This window comes from Euprymna scolopes, chromosome 19 (assembly GCF_053919585.1).
Source record: "Euprymna scolopes isolate OS-2025 chromosome 19, ASM5391958v1, whole genome shotgun sequence".
Taxonomy (NCBI): Eukaryota; Metazoa; Mollusca; class Cephalopoda; order Sepiida; family Sepiolidae; genus Euprymna; species Euprymna scolopes.
In genome coordinates, this window is record NC_136500.1 from 121,707,875 (window position 1) to 121,722,587 (window position 14,713).

The 14,713-nt window shown below is 31.2% G+C and overlaps 1 protein-coding gene across 1 annotated transcript; it reads right to left on the minus strand.

The window, feature by feature from the left end:
- Positions 1–4,454: 4,454 nt before the first annotated feature.
- Positions 4,455–4,997, minus strand: LOC145240322 (uncharacterized). Its single transcript, XM_080103903.1, has one exon. The coding sequence runs from the start codon at positions 4,995–4,997 to the stop codon at positions 4,455–4,457; it is 543 nt and encodes a 180-aa protein (XP_079960029.1).
- Between the last annotated feature and the right edge of the window lie 9,716 nt (positions 4,998–14,713).

Sequence of the window (14,713 nt, forward strand, 5' to 3'; positions counted from 1 at the left end):
ATGGTACCACATCTAAGACAGTAAACGAGCAAGTTCTCTCCAATTCTCTCTCCTCTGATCTTGAGCACGTAGTACAATGGGGAAAGGAGTGGCTGGTTACTTTTAATGCATCTAAAACCAAGCTTCTCTCTTTACATCATCAACATTCTAATCCACATTTGTCATCAATTGAAATGAATGGCTCTCGTCTTCAGGAGGCCTCAAGTTTTGACAAGCTTCTGGGCTTGACCATTACTCCTGATCTTAAATGGAACACGTATATCAAATCTGTTGCCAAGGCCGCTGGAAAAATGGTGGGATCTTTCTATCGATCCAGTAGATATCTCACTGCTGATGCTATTCTCTACCTATATAAGAGCCAGGTACGTCCAAGGATGGAATACTGTTGCCACATCTGGGCAGGAGCTGCTAGAAAGGACTTGTCCTGCCTTGATAGAGTTCAAAATAGACTTCGTAGCCTCGTAGGAGATGTCCTTTTCTCCTCCTTGCAACCTCTATCTCACAGAAGAGATGTTGCGAGTTTGTCTCTGATGTATCGTTATTTTCATGGAAAGTGTTCAACTGAGCTTCAATCTTTGGTCCCCCCTTGCCAAACTTTCACAAGAAACACTCGTCTAGCTGTAAACACTATCAATAATTTCCCCCACTCTTTATCTGTGGCTAAACCTAAACGTAGATTCCATGAACAAAGCTTCTTTCTTAGAACTGCACGCCTGTGGAATTGTCTTCCGTTTTCCTGCTTTCCGGCTGACTACAATATGGTTGTGTTCAAGTCTAAAGTAAATAAGTTCTTGATGAGCCGTTCCATATAAGTTATTAAATTTACCAAATTTTCATTACTAATGATTACTATATTGACCAATTTCTACTGTACACTCTTTAACCCTTATCCTTGAGTGGCCTCTGGGCCTTGATAATGTGGTGATGCCTTTGTAAAAAAAAAAAAAAAAAAAAAAAAAAAGATGAAAAGCACAATTTAAATTGAAATTATTATAAGAGAAACACAAACGCTAAAGAACAATGATTTTCGATCATCGTAACACGGTGTCATCATTATTTCGTTCCTTGTATAAAAATGACCATTTATTAGTTAAGCGTTTCGAATTGTTTCCTATCAAGTTTAGATTATCTTTGTGCATTCTTAATACAAAAGAATTAAAGAATAATGATACAGAACAATAGGCGACTCTAAATCCGCGTAAAACAGTGACAGATAAAAACAAATTTCACGCTAATTATTTATTGCATAAAAAACGGTGTAATCATTATTTTGTTCCTCGTGTAATAAATAAAATATTATTGTTTCATTATTTTGACTTCGGTTTTAGTATAATATATACTAGCAGGAGCTGTGGAAATTCCACAGCCGCATCTTTCATATGTAATATATTGCTGCTGGACATTCTATGGGCGTTCAGCATGAATGAAGACACCATCATATCATTCTAGCCTTTTTGTTAAACTTGTATTATCCCCCCTTACTAAAATAATAACTTTGATATATTGTCTGGGCTGATGATTTCATTACAAACACACAAATCAATTAACTCACATTTCATCATTTTTCATAAATCTAGGATATGTTACTAATTTCGACTATAATTTTTCATAATTTAAACCCACATTATTGCCAACCTTACTAAAATAATAACTTTGATATATTATCAAAATTATAACGAAATAATGATGTAATGTTTAGTGCGTAAACGGTTTCAGCTATTTCCGGGACTGACTTCATATTCCCCACTCCACTGTTAGAAATATACTTGAAATAAAGAACTGTTTAAATCATAAACTGTCTCAGCAACTTTTCGAAATTAACACTGTTAGGGATTAGGCAACCATTACTTCAACATGAATTTCTGAGTGTAGTATCAGTCTCAGCATTCCAGTTACTTAGATTTATGATATATATATATATATATATATATATATATATATATATATATATATATATATATATATATATATATATATATATATATATATATATTCGACAGAATTGTGTTGTTTTTTTACTTACAGAATAACTCATAAAAGCAATTATTTATTAACAACTTTTGCATGTACCAGAAAGAAAAAATCCTAAATTTTATAGAATATAAACAGAATAATATAAAACAATATATAGAATTGTTAATCAAATTTGAAATTTTAATTTTACCCTAAAAATCAATGGACACTTTTTTCACGCGCATATTAAATATTTTTTAATGTTTTAAAATAGATTAAACTATTTTATGTATAAATAAAAATTGGGAACATTTGTTATAAGAATAGGTAAAGTAAACCTTGCGAATAAAAAAAGCAAAGAAATAATTACATTTTTAATTAAATTTATTTTGTTTCGATAGACAAATAATAGAGTCATTTCTTTTTATTAAACAAATAAGAAAATAGAAAATGAAATAAAACCAATAACGACTATAATAAATCAATGTCAAATCATCTGCACGTATATTTTAAATATAAAAAAAATACTATCAAAATGCCCCTTTTTTTTAATTATGAAATAAAATAGCTTATTTGAAAGAGTAAACAGACATTTTTTAGTTTGGGAAAATTTTTGCAAAGTAAATCGTTTAATTGATCTGTCAAAGATACAAAGTTACTGTAAAAGAAAGATAGATAAAAATTAAACGACAGTCATTTGGAAGATAAAAGATGTAAGCATGACACACAAAATAACACATGCTATCGTATTGATATATATAGTATATAGAAGATAGTGGAATCCGTGTAAATTGCATGAAATATTTTCAATACTATTTATCTTGTTCCTAACTTGTACATGTTTTGATAAAATGTGATAAGATTTGAGTTGACTATACAATTAAAAAAAAAATGAAAAATACATGAAATAATTTACAAAACTTCTTTATATACAATATTTCTAGTGAAGGTTGTTCTTCTTCTCTGGCCAGTAGCCATGAGTAGATTTATTCTGAGAACAAATTTTCACTTTTACACTCTTCATAGACCTTGCTCGTGAAAAGGCTACATAAAGTTGTCCATGAGTAAAGCAAGGCTGTGGTAGGTACGAGTAGATCCCAACTTTATCGAATTTTGTCCTTGCTTTATTAATGGTCATTGAATATGCGGACAGGAAACTTAGTCCTGTGCAGAACAAATGGAATATTTGCGTCACTGGGGTTCTTGGAATTAAAACTAGTGCCTGAGCATTAGATCCACTTATGATTGAAGCTAGAATACTGTGGTTATGAAGCTCCAATACTTCTAAACGTGGTCCATTGCATAGTCCTTACGTTAATGACAGGTTGCGAAGCTACCTAATAATAGATCCAACTTTAAGATTGAGACGATGAGGGGGCATCCCCAAAGGCATAAGTGAATTTATGAATTCCATCGGATAATTATTAGCTTCCATTTCATTGCCTGCTGATACTTAACCTGTACTTATATATGTTTTGGTCTCAGTTGGTAGTCTTCGTAGAATATCTTCATTAACTTCCAAACAATCTGCATTTTTTGGTGACAAAATAACTCTACTTTTCATTTTGTCTGGTGTACAATTATCAAATATGTCTTATACTAAAGAGTCATTGCATACACATTGTTCTGGAATATCGACCGTGTCATGAGAAACATTATCAAGTGAACTATGAACTCGAGCATTTCCAATTTGTAATAGACATTGTGAGAAAACTTGTTCGTTTTCATTAGTCCTCCTATTCTGAAAGAGCTTCAGTTGATGAAAATGGTGCCACATTGGAGACTTCTTTAGGCATACATCCAATACTGCAGCAGGTGGAGCTCTAGGAACCACAGGCAGAATTTGCCTGAAGTCTCCTCCTAATATGATGACGTAACCACCAAATATACTATTATTGTTCATAATATCCTGTAAACAATTATAAATGACTTTCAATGAATATCGAGGGATCATTGACACTTCGTCAATAATGAACACTTTCACCTGCCTGAGAATATTTGCTTGATCAGAATTATGTGGAATATTGCATGAAAATGTCTCAGTCAAAGGAAAAGGAAATTTGAAAATACTGTGAATTGTTTTTCCATTTTTCAATAAAGTTGCTACAATACATGCCCAAGCAGACGTACTAACAACCACATTTTGAGCCATCAGGTAATCATGAATCATATTAAATAGAACAGTTTTACCAGAACCGCCGGGTGCATCCAGATAAAACAGTCCGTGCTTAGTCTCTAATCCTCTATCTATTGCACTTACAGCGTTAATGACACTCAAAAACATTTCTTTGCTCAATATTTAGTACTTAAGGATTAACTTCTTGAATTTCTTCTACATATTGAATGACAGGAAAGCCATTGATTGGTTCTGGCAGACCATGTATCGCACAATTCATGCCATTTTCATTCAGAATCATGTTTATGTGATGCAGAGCGATATTTTCTGCAATATTATTATCGTATTGGCGTAAAAGGTCTTCTATCATAAGGTATTTGTTATTCTATGATTGTAAAGCATTTTGTGGTGTATTGAATAAACAAATCATTGCAAACATGTTAAGAAGCTGCCGTGGCATTTTATATACAGCTGCCTCACTCAAGGCCATTTGTAGTTCGCTGTCATCTTCAAGCAGTTGTAATCGAATACAGGCATCCTTAAAGGTCGGCAATTCTTCACCTCCTACAGTTTTCAAGTCATCAAAAAAATTTGCACCTGGTACATGAAGAAGGAGCATCCTTAAATGGAATTTCTCAGCATTTCTATGACTGGCAGAGTACATTCGTGTAAAAATATGACGGTGACGTTGTCTTCTGGTCCAGGTGTTACTTTGCTTATTAAATACATAATATTCAGGGATATCAATATAAAGGTGGGCTCTTGCATCCACGTCACTTTGGTTAAGTTTGAACCATGCAGTTAATTGCGTGTCGCATCCTTCTGCAAGGGCAGCAGCCTGTCTTTGTTCACCTGGCCTATAATAAACTTGTTGCTCATCAGGTAAATGAAGCGCCAGTCGATAAACTGTGTGTGACTGTCCATACATTTTATATTCTGACAAACGCCAAAAATGCTTCATGCGGGGATACGTATCTACACGAAATATATTGCTTAATTTCATTATATTCATGTTCATTAGTTTCATTGTTATTTATATTCATTTCCATCATCGCGCAATCATGTCCTTTATAGACATATTTGAAAAGATATTTCACACTTTTTACCGAGATACGTACTTCTACATTAATGTGAGAACCATATTTTCTGAGTAAATATTTATTATATGGTACTACAAACCTGCGGTCCACCTCATGGACACCCACTCTAACAGAATCTCCATTACTTCTGCGGCTATATAGAGGATATCCACAAACATTTGTAATAGTCTCCTCCTGATATGACATAGGAAATTTCTTCTGATACTCTCCCTCTACCATACAGATTGAGTTGGGATTAAATGTATCGCAGGGTCCATGAATCATGTTTTTTCACTAATTGTCTCAATTCTGGATCATGTTTTGATGGTAATTCAGCTGAAACAATATTATCAATTTGTTCTTTAGTTCTAATCTTATCTTCTGCAATAAGCATGATTAGCATGTGACAATGTGGGAAACCTCGTTTCTGAAATTCAATTACATGTATCACAGCAATAGGTACCCAAGTTACATGTCTGTCCTTTATGTCAATCATTAATTCATTGAGATGTTGTTTAAAAACTCGTGCCAAAAAATCATGTCTGTTCTGTGCAGTTTCATGCGGCTGTAAGTTTTCGATTACTTCTAGACATTTTGGATTGCAAGTATATGTTATGAATAAATCAGGCCTTCCAAATTTGCAAACTATTACCATTGCGTCTTGATAGCATTGTTGCATATTTCGTGGGTTCCCTGTGAAAGATAATGGTAAAACGACAGGTATTCCAGGATCTTCAGTTTCATTATTTCTTGCAAAGTGATCCATCAAGCAATAATACATTGCAACTCTTAGTTGTGCTTGATTTTCTGCAATGAATTTCGAACGACAACCTTCTACTTTAACATAAGCATCAACTATATATTGTTGAAATAGTTTTCCACCACTATGTATTGGACTGAAGCCACATCTTATCGATAGACGATGTGCATAAAGTTCCTGCATGGAAACCTTGTTACAAAATCTAGTTTGCCTATTTTCTACATGAAGAATGTTTATATGCCATCCAAATTAACCATGAGGAAAGAGAAAAGGGTAAATCATTGCATCAATATGGCAAGAGAGGTTAGATATCCTCCTTCTTAGTACACTATAATGTCACGATGGAATTTTGATGAGCCTCCTTCAAAGAAGTAAACCCGGCAAGAAATTAATACCCGGCTGTGACGAGACAGGCTTCTGGAAACTATTTACGTGACTACGATTCTGCACGTATTTTGGGAGTGGAATTAAAGAAAATACTTTTTACGTGACAAGGTATTATGGAATTTCCTATCCGGACAAGCGACGACGTTTTGCTCCTGTAATACGTGTGTGTCTACGGTTTTCATGCAAGGAAAAATTCTAAAAGAACTTTAAACAAAAAAAAAAAGAAAAAGGCACGTGCCTAACAGGCTTTCAATTGTGAGTACGCTTCTAAAATTAATTTCATATGCGAGTGTGATTAGGAGATACTACTATTTTGTATATTCTTATTGTATTCGTTAATGGATACACACAACTTCTTTATAAAAACCAGCAGTGTTGTTATTTTTTCATTACATGTTACTTTTTTCATGTGCTACCTTGGCGTTCAAATTTAATGCCCGCAAAGGGAAAAATTTGCAACTTATTGTAAATAAAGTTTCTTCTTCGTTTCGAAACAAGACATTTATATTTCATTCTTTACCCCCTCCCCCTCTTTTGTTTCATGCTTTTTTTCAGCTTAGTTACTTTAGCGTCGAATTTATCTGGAAGCAAGATAAATTCCGACATTTTTTGTACTGTGCTAAAATAATAATGTTATTATTTTGAAAACCATTCTTAATATGGGGTGGTATTTTGTAACTATTCTGTGCTTCCACCTTACAATTAAAAAAATATATATATCGTGAAACTTTAATTTAACCTTTAAAAAAATATTCAAAAATAGCGTGGCACCAAAAAGTTTGGTTTAATTTTACAGTAGATAATGTTCCTGGATTTATACGATGGAAGATGGTACCGCACTATTTTTATATAGTTGTTTTTTTATTTTTATTTCCAGCTTAAATTCACGTTTCACGATACCTTTTTTTTTTTAATTGTAAGGTGGAAGTACAGAATAGTTACAAAACACCCTCACATCTTCCTTCACTAAGAATGTTTTTAAAAATAATAACGTTATCATTTCAGCACAGACAGCGCCAAAAATACAAAAAAGTACCCAAAATTTCATTTTTATTGGTCAATGTTTTTAATTTGAAATTATAAAATAAAATATATTCAATCATTTTAAAACTTCACCTTGTATTATTTTTTAATTTCTTAAACAAAGTGGTTAATTTTAATCACATGATTACATTTTCAATTTTAAAGTTTGTGAAACAGAAATATGGAAACGAAAAAGCTTCTGCTAAGATATCGGTGTCGACCTTTAAGAGTTCCTTTTAGTGATTACCTGGTTTGAGAATATTTGTACAAATAAACGGCAAATCTGCCAAAATGTCTGTTTGTGGGCTAAATTGTTTTCCTATCAAATTTAGATTATATTTGTCCATTATTAAATGTTGGGTGTTTTTTCTTCTTTTTTTTTTGTGTCAAATTCATTAAAAATTAGAAGATATGAAAATATAGAAACCAAGTTTATATTTTACGACGGATCATTTTAATAAAGAACAATGAATTTAGGTCACCGTAACACGGTGTAATCATTATTTTGTTCCTTGCGTAAAAATGTCTGTTCGTTAGTTAAGTGTGGCGAATTGTTTTCCTATCAAGTTTACATTATGCCTTTTCTTGGCCCTCGGGACAAGATCAAAGTGTAGTATCTGTTCTTCAGATGCTGCACTTCTATTTCTTGTTCTCTTTCGGTGGAGGAAAAATCCTTCACGACTGAGACAATTTTTATTTTTGTACCTTTTCTCCACGTTAAAAAACGACCCTGGTGTCTAACTCTGTCCCGTGGGGAGGCATAGTAAATAGGTACATTATATATAACAATGCGTAAGGCTTGTTATGATTTTTTTTTTTTTTAGTAAATTTCTCTTTTGTGTGACCAATTCATTAGAAATAAAAGATACGAAGATATACAAATCAGGTTTATTTTTTAAGACATTTTCATTAGTATTTGGTGCAAGTCTATAAATGGTCCAGTGGTCCACAAGTAATCTTTTTACTATAAAAATCTGAAAAAAAATCTTTATAATGTACGTACTTGTCACTGCATGAAAATGTCATATTCCCAAAATAACGTAAATCGATCAAGTAGTTTTTTTTATTATTTAAGAAAATCAAATATTATGAGATATTTTATCGAAGAAAAACTTGACGACATCTTGTTTTTGAATGATACACTATTGATACACTGCTAGCGACACCTATTGGCAATGTTGGGAATATAAGATCAGAAAGGGGCAGGCAATCGACTTTCCACACTATAGAAAAAAAAACTTGGAAAATTAAGACATTTATAAGTTCTTGAGGATGTTGAAAACGAAAATAACGTTTAAAATTCCAGCAAACGAGTAGTTTCCAAGATATGAAGAATTTTACGTAAATTGAATACCCACACGTTGATGCTCCTCCTACAAAAATTCGGCAAATGTGTATTTTAGCGGTGTTAATTCAAGTTTTACACTAGTGGTGGCCATAAAGTGGGTGATTATACGTTAAAATATTGTAGAACAGTGATACCCCACTTTCTTTAAACTAACATTTCTTCATTTCAAATCGTGACTGAAAGCTGACTTGTGATTGGACAAGCCAAGAAGAAAGTATATTTAAAATATCGAGTTGCAATAATTAGCTCCTGCTTGCGTTTGTTCAATTTTCGTCTGCTACAATATCACACAATATAAGTCTCTCTTCAGGAGCTTCGTTTCTACAGCAATTGTTCTTGACATATCAAAGGCTTTTGATAGAGTATGGCATAAAAGTCTATTTCACAAGACCGCCAGCTACGGAATAGAATGAAATGTTCTCTTTATTATTTAATCATTTCTCTCTACCTTGATGGGCAGAAATCAGAAACTCGTGCTATTAACGCTGTCATCCCTCAAAATTCCATACTGAGCCCAACTCCTTTTGATCTCCATTAATGATCTCCCACATAACGTTAACATGCAATTTATGCAGAGGATACCACAATCTATGGCAACACTTTAAAGGCCAGTAATGACTAAGATTTTTCTTATTCTCTCTCTTCTGATCTAAAGAATGTGATGCAACGGGGAAAATGGTGGCTGGCTAAATTTAATGCATCGAAGACCAAGCTTTTATCTCTTTATAATAATCTAACTCCCATCACGCTCCAATTGAAATAAATGGCTCTGTTCTTGATGAAGCTCCATGTTTTGATAAGCATTTGAAACTGATCTTCACTCCTGATCTGAAACGGAACACATACATGACATATATATTCGCAGGAAAATGTTTGGATCACTCTATCCTTCCAGTAGGTATCTCACTGGCGATGCAATCCTTTATCTGTATAAGAGGTAGGTATGCCATAAAATTGAGTCATTTTGCCATATCTAGGAAAGAGCTGATCGGCGCACCCTATCCAGCTTTGACAGAGTTCAAAGCCAGCTTTGAAACTTCGTAGGTGATGCCAATTTTCTTCCCTGTAACCTCTTTCAAAGATGCTGAAACAGAACGCTTTATACTTACTGTAAGAAAAGCTCATCAAAGCTGTGATAATCAAAGGAGGAAACAGAAATTATTCAAATTCTTTTTAGACTACCGATTATCACCACACTGGGTTACTGGCGTGTTATCAGCCTAAATTTTATTTGGTCGAACCTTAATAAACGTTTTGTCAAACCTAGTAATATCCATAGATAGAAGGCCTAGCATTAGACAACGTGACACCCAAACCAAGTAAACGATAAAGCTGATAAAAGGGAATACGTGAAACCTAATAATCTTAGTCAAAGTAGAAAGCGACAAGACCTCAAAGGCCGCTACACTCTACCAAGTTAAACCAATTACTGTAACTAAGAAAAGAGGATTCACAATCACAGCTACATACCAGTGCAATCAAACTACAAAAAAAATCCCTAAGCCATAAACAAACCCCATATACGAGGATGAATCTTACAAACTCGCTATAAAACAAGCCTGAGGACAACTAGACAAAGCCTTTCTTAAACCTCACTGATTTAAAATGTATTTCTGGACATGATAATTTATGCCAGTTTTACCTTTTTTATCAGACTTTTCCTTCTGTAGAAATATTGCCCATCGATCGAAATCCTCCAGCTACCTCATATTTGAATGAATTCTTCTGATATTTATAAGAATTGCAATATTTCAAGCAATAAGAAGGGAGATAACCTCAGTTGCCTTACATTCTCTCAACTTTAACTTTATGGCAATAACAATTGATTAATTTGCTACAGAAATAGAAAAATACAAGACATTAATCATTCAGACCATTCTTCAAACAAATGGTATTGATGATGACATATACAAAATACCAGTTCATATCATGCATGCCAATCGCGCTGAAATATCAATATCAAGAACAACTAAATTTCCAAGAGGCGCCGGATGTCTGAAACACTACAAAAAAGAGCTGCCAAAATAGCACAAATAGGACATTAAGCAATTCATAAATGGTCAACACCCGGGAACAAAAGGTCTATTTATACACTGTAACTCTTAGTAGACGAACACCTCAGAGACAGCCGAACCTGCCAGCTCAGCACTTATAATCTGGGAAGAGGCCAATTGCAATAAACTCCATTATCAGTAGCCCCATGAACAACATTCAGTTTTGATCTTAAAATGGCAAGTATATTCATGACTTTAAAATGGCAAGTGTATTCTTTACTTTAAAATGGCAAGTATATTAATGACGTTAAAATGACAAGTATATTCTTTATTTAAAATAGCAAGTATATTCTTTACATTAAAATTGCAAGTATATTCATTACTTTAAAATGGCAAGTATATTCATTACATTAAAATGTCAAGTATATTCTTTACTTAAAAATGGCAGTATATTCATTACTTTAAAATGGCAAGTATATTCTTTACTTTAAAATGGCAAGTATATTCATTACTTTAAAATGGCAAGTATATTCTTTACTTTAAAATGGCAAGTATATTCTTTACTTTAAAATGGCAAGTATATTCATTACATTAAAATGGCAAGCATATTCATTACTTTAAAATGGCAAGTATATTCTTTACTTTTCAATGGCAAGTATATTCATTATTTAAAATGGACAGGTATATTCTTTACTTTTAAATGGAAAGTATATTCTTTGCATTAAAATGGAAAGTATATTTATGACATTAAAATGGAAAGTATATTCATGACTTGAAAATGGCAAATATATTCATGACTTTAAAATGGCAAGTTTATTCATGGCTTTAAAATGGCAAGTAAATTCTTTACATTAAAATGGCAAGTATATTCTTTACATTAAAATGGCAAGTATATTCATTACTTTAAAATGGCAAGTATATTCATTACATTAAAATAGCAAGTATATTCTTTACTTAAAAATGGCAGTATATTCATTACTTTAAAATGGCAAGTATATTCTTTACTTTAAAATGGCAAGTATATTCATTACTTTAAAATTGCAAGTATATTCTTTACTTAAAAATGGCAAGTATATTCATTACATAAAAATGGCAAGTATATTCATGACTTTAAAATGGCAAGTATATTCTTTACTTTAAAATGGCAAGTATATTCATTACTTTAAAATGGCAAGTATATTCTTTACTTTTCAATGGCAAGTATATTCATTATTTAAAATGGCAAGTATATTCTTTACTTTAAAATGGCAAGTATATTCTTTGGATTAAAATGGCAAGTATATTCATGACTTTAAAATGGCAAGTATATTCATGACATTAAAATGGCAAGTATATTCATGACATTAAAATGGAAAGTATATTCATGACATTAAAATGGCAAGTATATTCATGACATTAAAATGGAAAGTATATTCATGACTTGAAAATGGCAAGTATATTCATGACATTAAAATGGCAAGTATATTCTTTGGATTAAAATGGCAAGTATATTCATGACTTTAAAATGGCAAGTATATTCATGACATTAAAATGGCAAGTATATTCATGACATTAAAATGGAAAGTATATTCATGACATTAAAATGGCAAGTATATTCATGACATTAAAATGGAAAGTATATTCATGACATTAAAATGGAAAGTATATTCATGACTTGAAAATGGCAAATATATTCATGACTTGAAAATGGCAAATATATTCATGACTTTAAAATGGCAAGTTTATTCATGGCTTTAAAATGGCAAGTATATTCTTTACATTAGAATGGCAAGTATATTCTTTACATAAAAATGGCAAGTAAATTCTTTACATAAAAATGGCAAGTATATTCTTTACATTAAAATGGCAAGTATATTCTTTACATTAAAATGTAAAGTATATTCGTTACTTTAAAATGCCAAGTATATTTTTTATATTTAAATGGCAAGTATATTCTTTATATTAAAATGGCAAGTATATTCTTTACATTAAAATGCCAAGTATATTCATTACTTAAAAATAGCAAGTATATTCATGACTTTAAAATTGCAAGTATATTCATGACTTTAAAATGGCAAGTATATTCTTTACATTAAAATGGCAAGTATATTCATGACGTTGAAATTGCAAGTATATAAATGAATTTAAAATAGCAAGTATATTAATGACTTTAAAATGGAAAGTATATTAATGACTTGAAAATGGCAAGTATATACTTTACTTTAAAATTGCAAGTATATTAATAACTTAAAATGGCAACTATATTCATGACTTTAAAATTGCGAGTATATTCATGACTTTTTAATTGCAAGTATAGTCATGAATTAAAAATGGAAAGTATATTCCTGAAGTTAAAATGGAAAATATATTCATGACTTTTAAATTGCAAATGTATTCTTTACATGAAAATTGCAAGTATATTCATGACTTGAAAATGGTATAATCATGTCTTTAAAATGGCAAGTATATTCATGACTTTCAAATGGCAAGAATATTCATTACTTTAAAATTGCAAGTATATCCATGGCTTTAAAATATATAGTATATTCATGACTTTAAAATTGCAAGTATATTCATGGCTGTAAAATGGCAAGTATATTCATGGCTTTAAAATGGATAGTATATTCATGATATCACAATGGAAAGTATATTCATGACTTTAAAATGGCAAGTATATTTTTTACATAAAAATGGCAAGTATATTCATTACTTTAAAATCGCAAGCATATTCATGACTTAAAAATGGCAAGTATATTCAAAACTTAAAAATCGCAAGTATATTCATTACTTTAAAATGGCAAGTATATTCATGACTTTAAAATAACAAGTATATTCATTACATTAAAATGGAAAGTATATTCTTTGCATAAAAATTGCAAGTATATTCTTTGCATTAAAATGGAAAGTATATTCATGACTTAAAAATGGCAAGTGTGTTCATGACATTAAAATGGCAAGTATATTAATGACTTTTAAATGGCAAGTATATTCATGACTTTAAAATGGAAAGTTTATTCATGACTTAAAAATGGCAAGTGTGTTCATGACATTAAAATGGCAAGTATATTCATGACTTTAAAATGGAAAGTATATTCATGACTTAAAAATGGCAAGTACATTCATGACATTAAAATGGCAAGTATATTCATGACTTGAAAATGGCAAGTTTATTCATGGCTTTAAAATGGCAAGTATATTCATTACGTTAAGATGGCAAGTGTATTCATAACTTTAAAATTGCAAGTATATTCATGATTTCTAATCGCAAGTATATTCTTTACATTAAAATAGCAAGTATATTCTTCACTTTAAAATTGCGAGTATATGAATGACTTCTTAATTGCAAGTATATTTATGACTTTAAAATGGCAAGTATATTCATGATTTAAAATGACAAGTATATTCTTTACTTTAAAATTGCGAGTATATGAATGACTTTTTAATTGCAAGTATATTCATAACTTTAAAATGGCAAGTATATTCATGATTTAAAATCGCAAGTATATTCTTTACTTTTAAATGGCAAGCATATTCATGACTTTAAAATGCAAGTATATTCCTGACTTTAAAATGCAAGTATATTCATGACTTTACAATGGCTAGTATATTCATTACTTTAAAATTGCAAGTATATTCTTTACATCAAAATGGCAAGTATATTCCTGACATAAAATGGCCAGGATATTTATGACTTAAAAATGGAAAGTATATTCATGACATAAAAATGGCAAGTACATTCATGACTTTAAAATGCCAAGTACATTCATGGCTTTAAAATGGCAAATATATTAATGATTTAAAATGGCAAGTATATTCATTACTTTAAGATGGCAATAGATTCTTTACATTAAAATGGCAAGTATATTCATGACTTTAAAATGGCAAGTATATTCATGACTTTAAAATGGAAAGTATATTCATGACTTTAAAATGGCAAGTATATACATGACTTTAAAATGCAAGTATATTCATGACTTTAAAATGGCAAGTATATTCATGACTTTAAAATGGCAAGTATATTCATGACTGTAAAATGGCAAGTATATTCATGACTTTAAAATTGCAAGTATATTC

Bases quoted from the DNA above. Each gene is read 5' to 3' on its own strand.
- LOC145240322 (XM_080103903.1), bottom strand. From the start codon at position 4,997: ATGTATGGACAGTCACACACAGTTTATCGACTGGCGCTTCATTTACCT.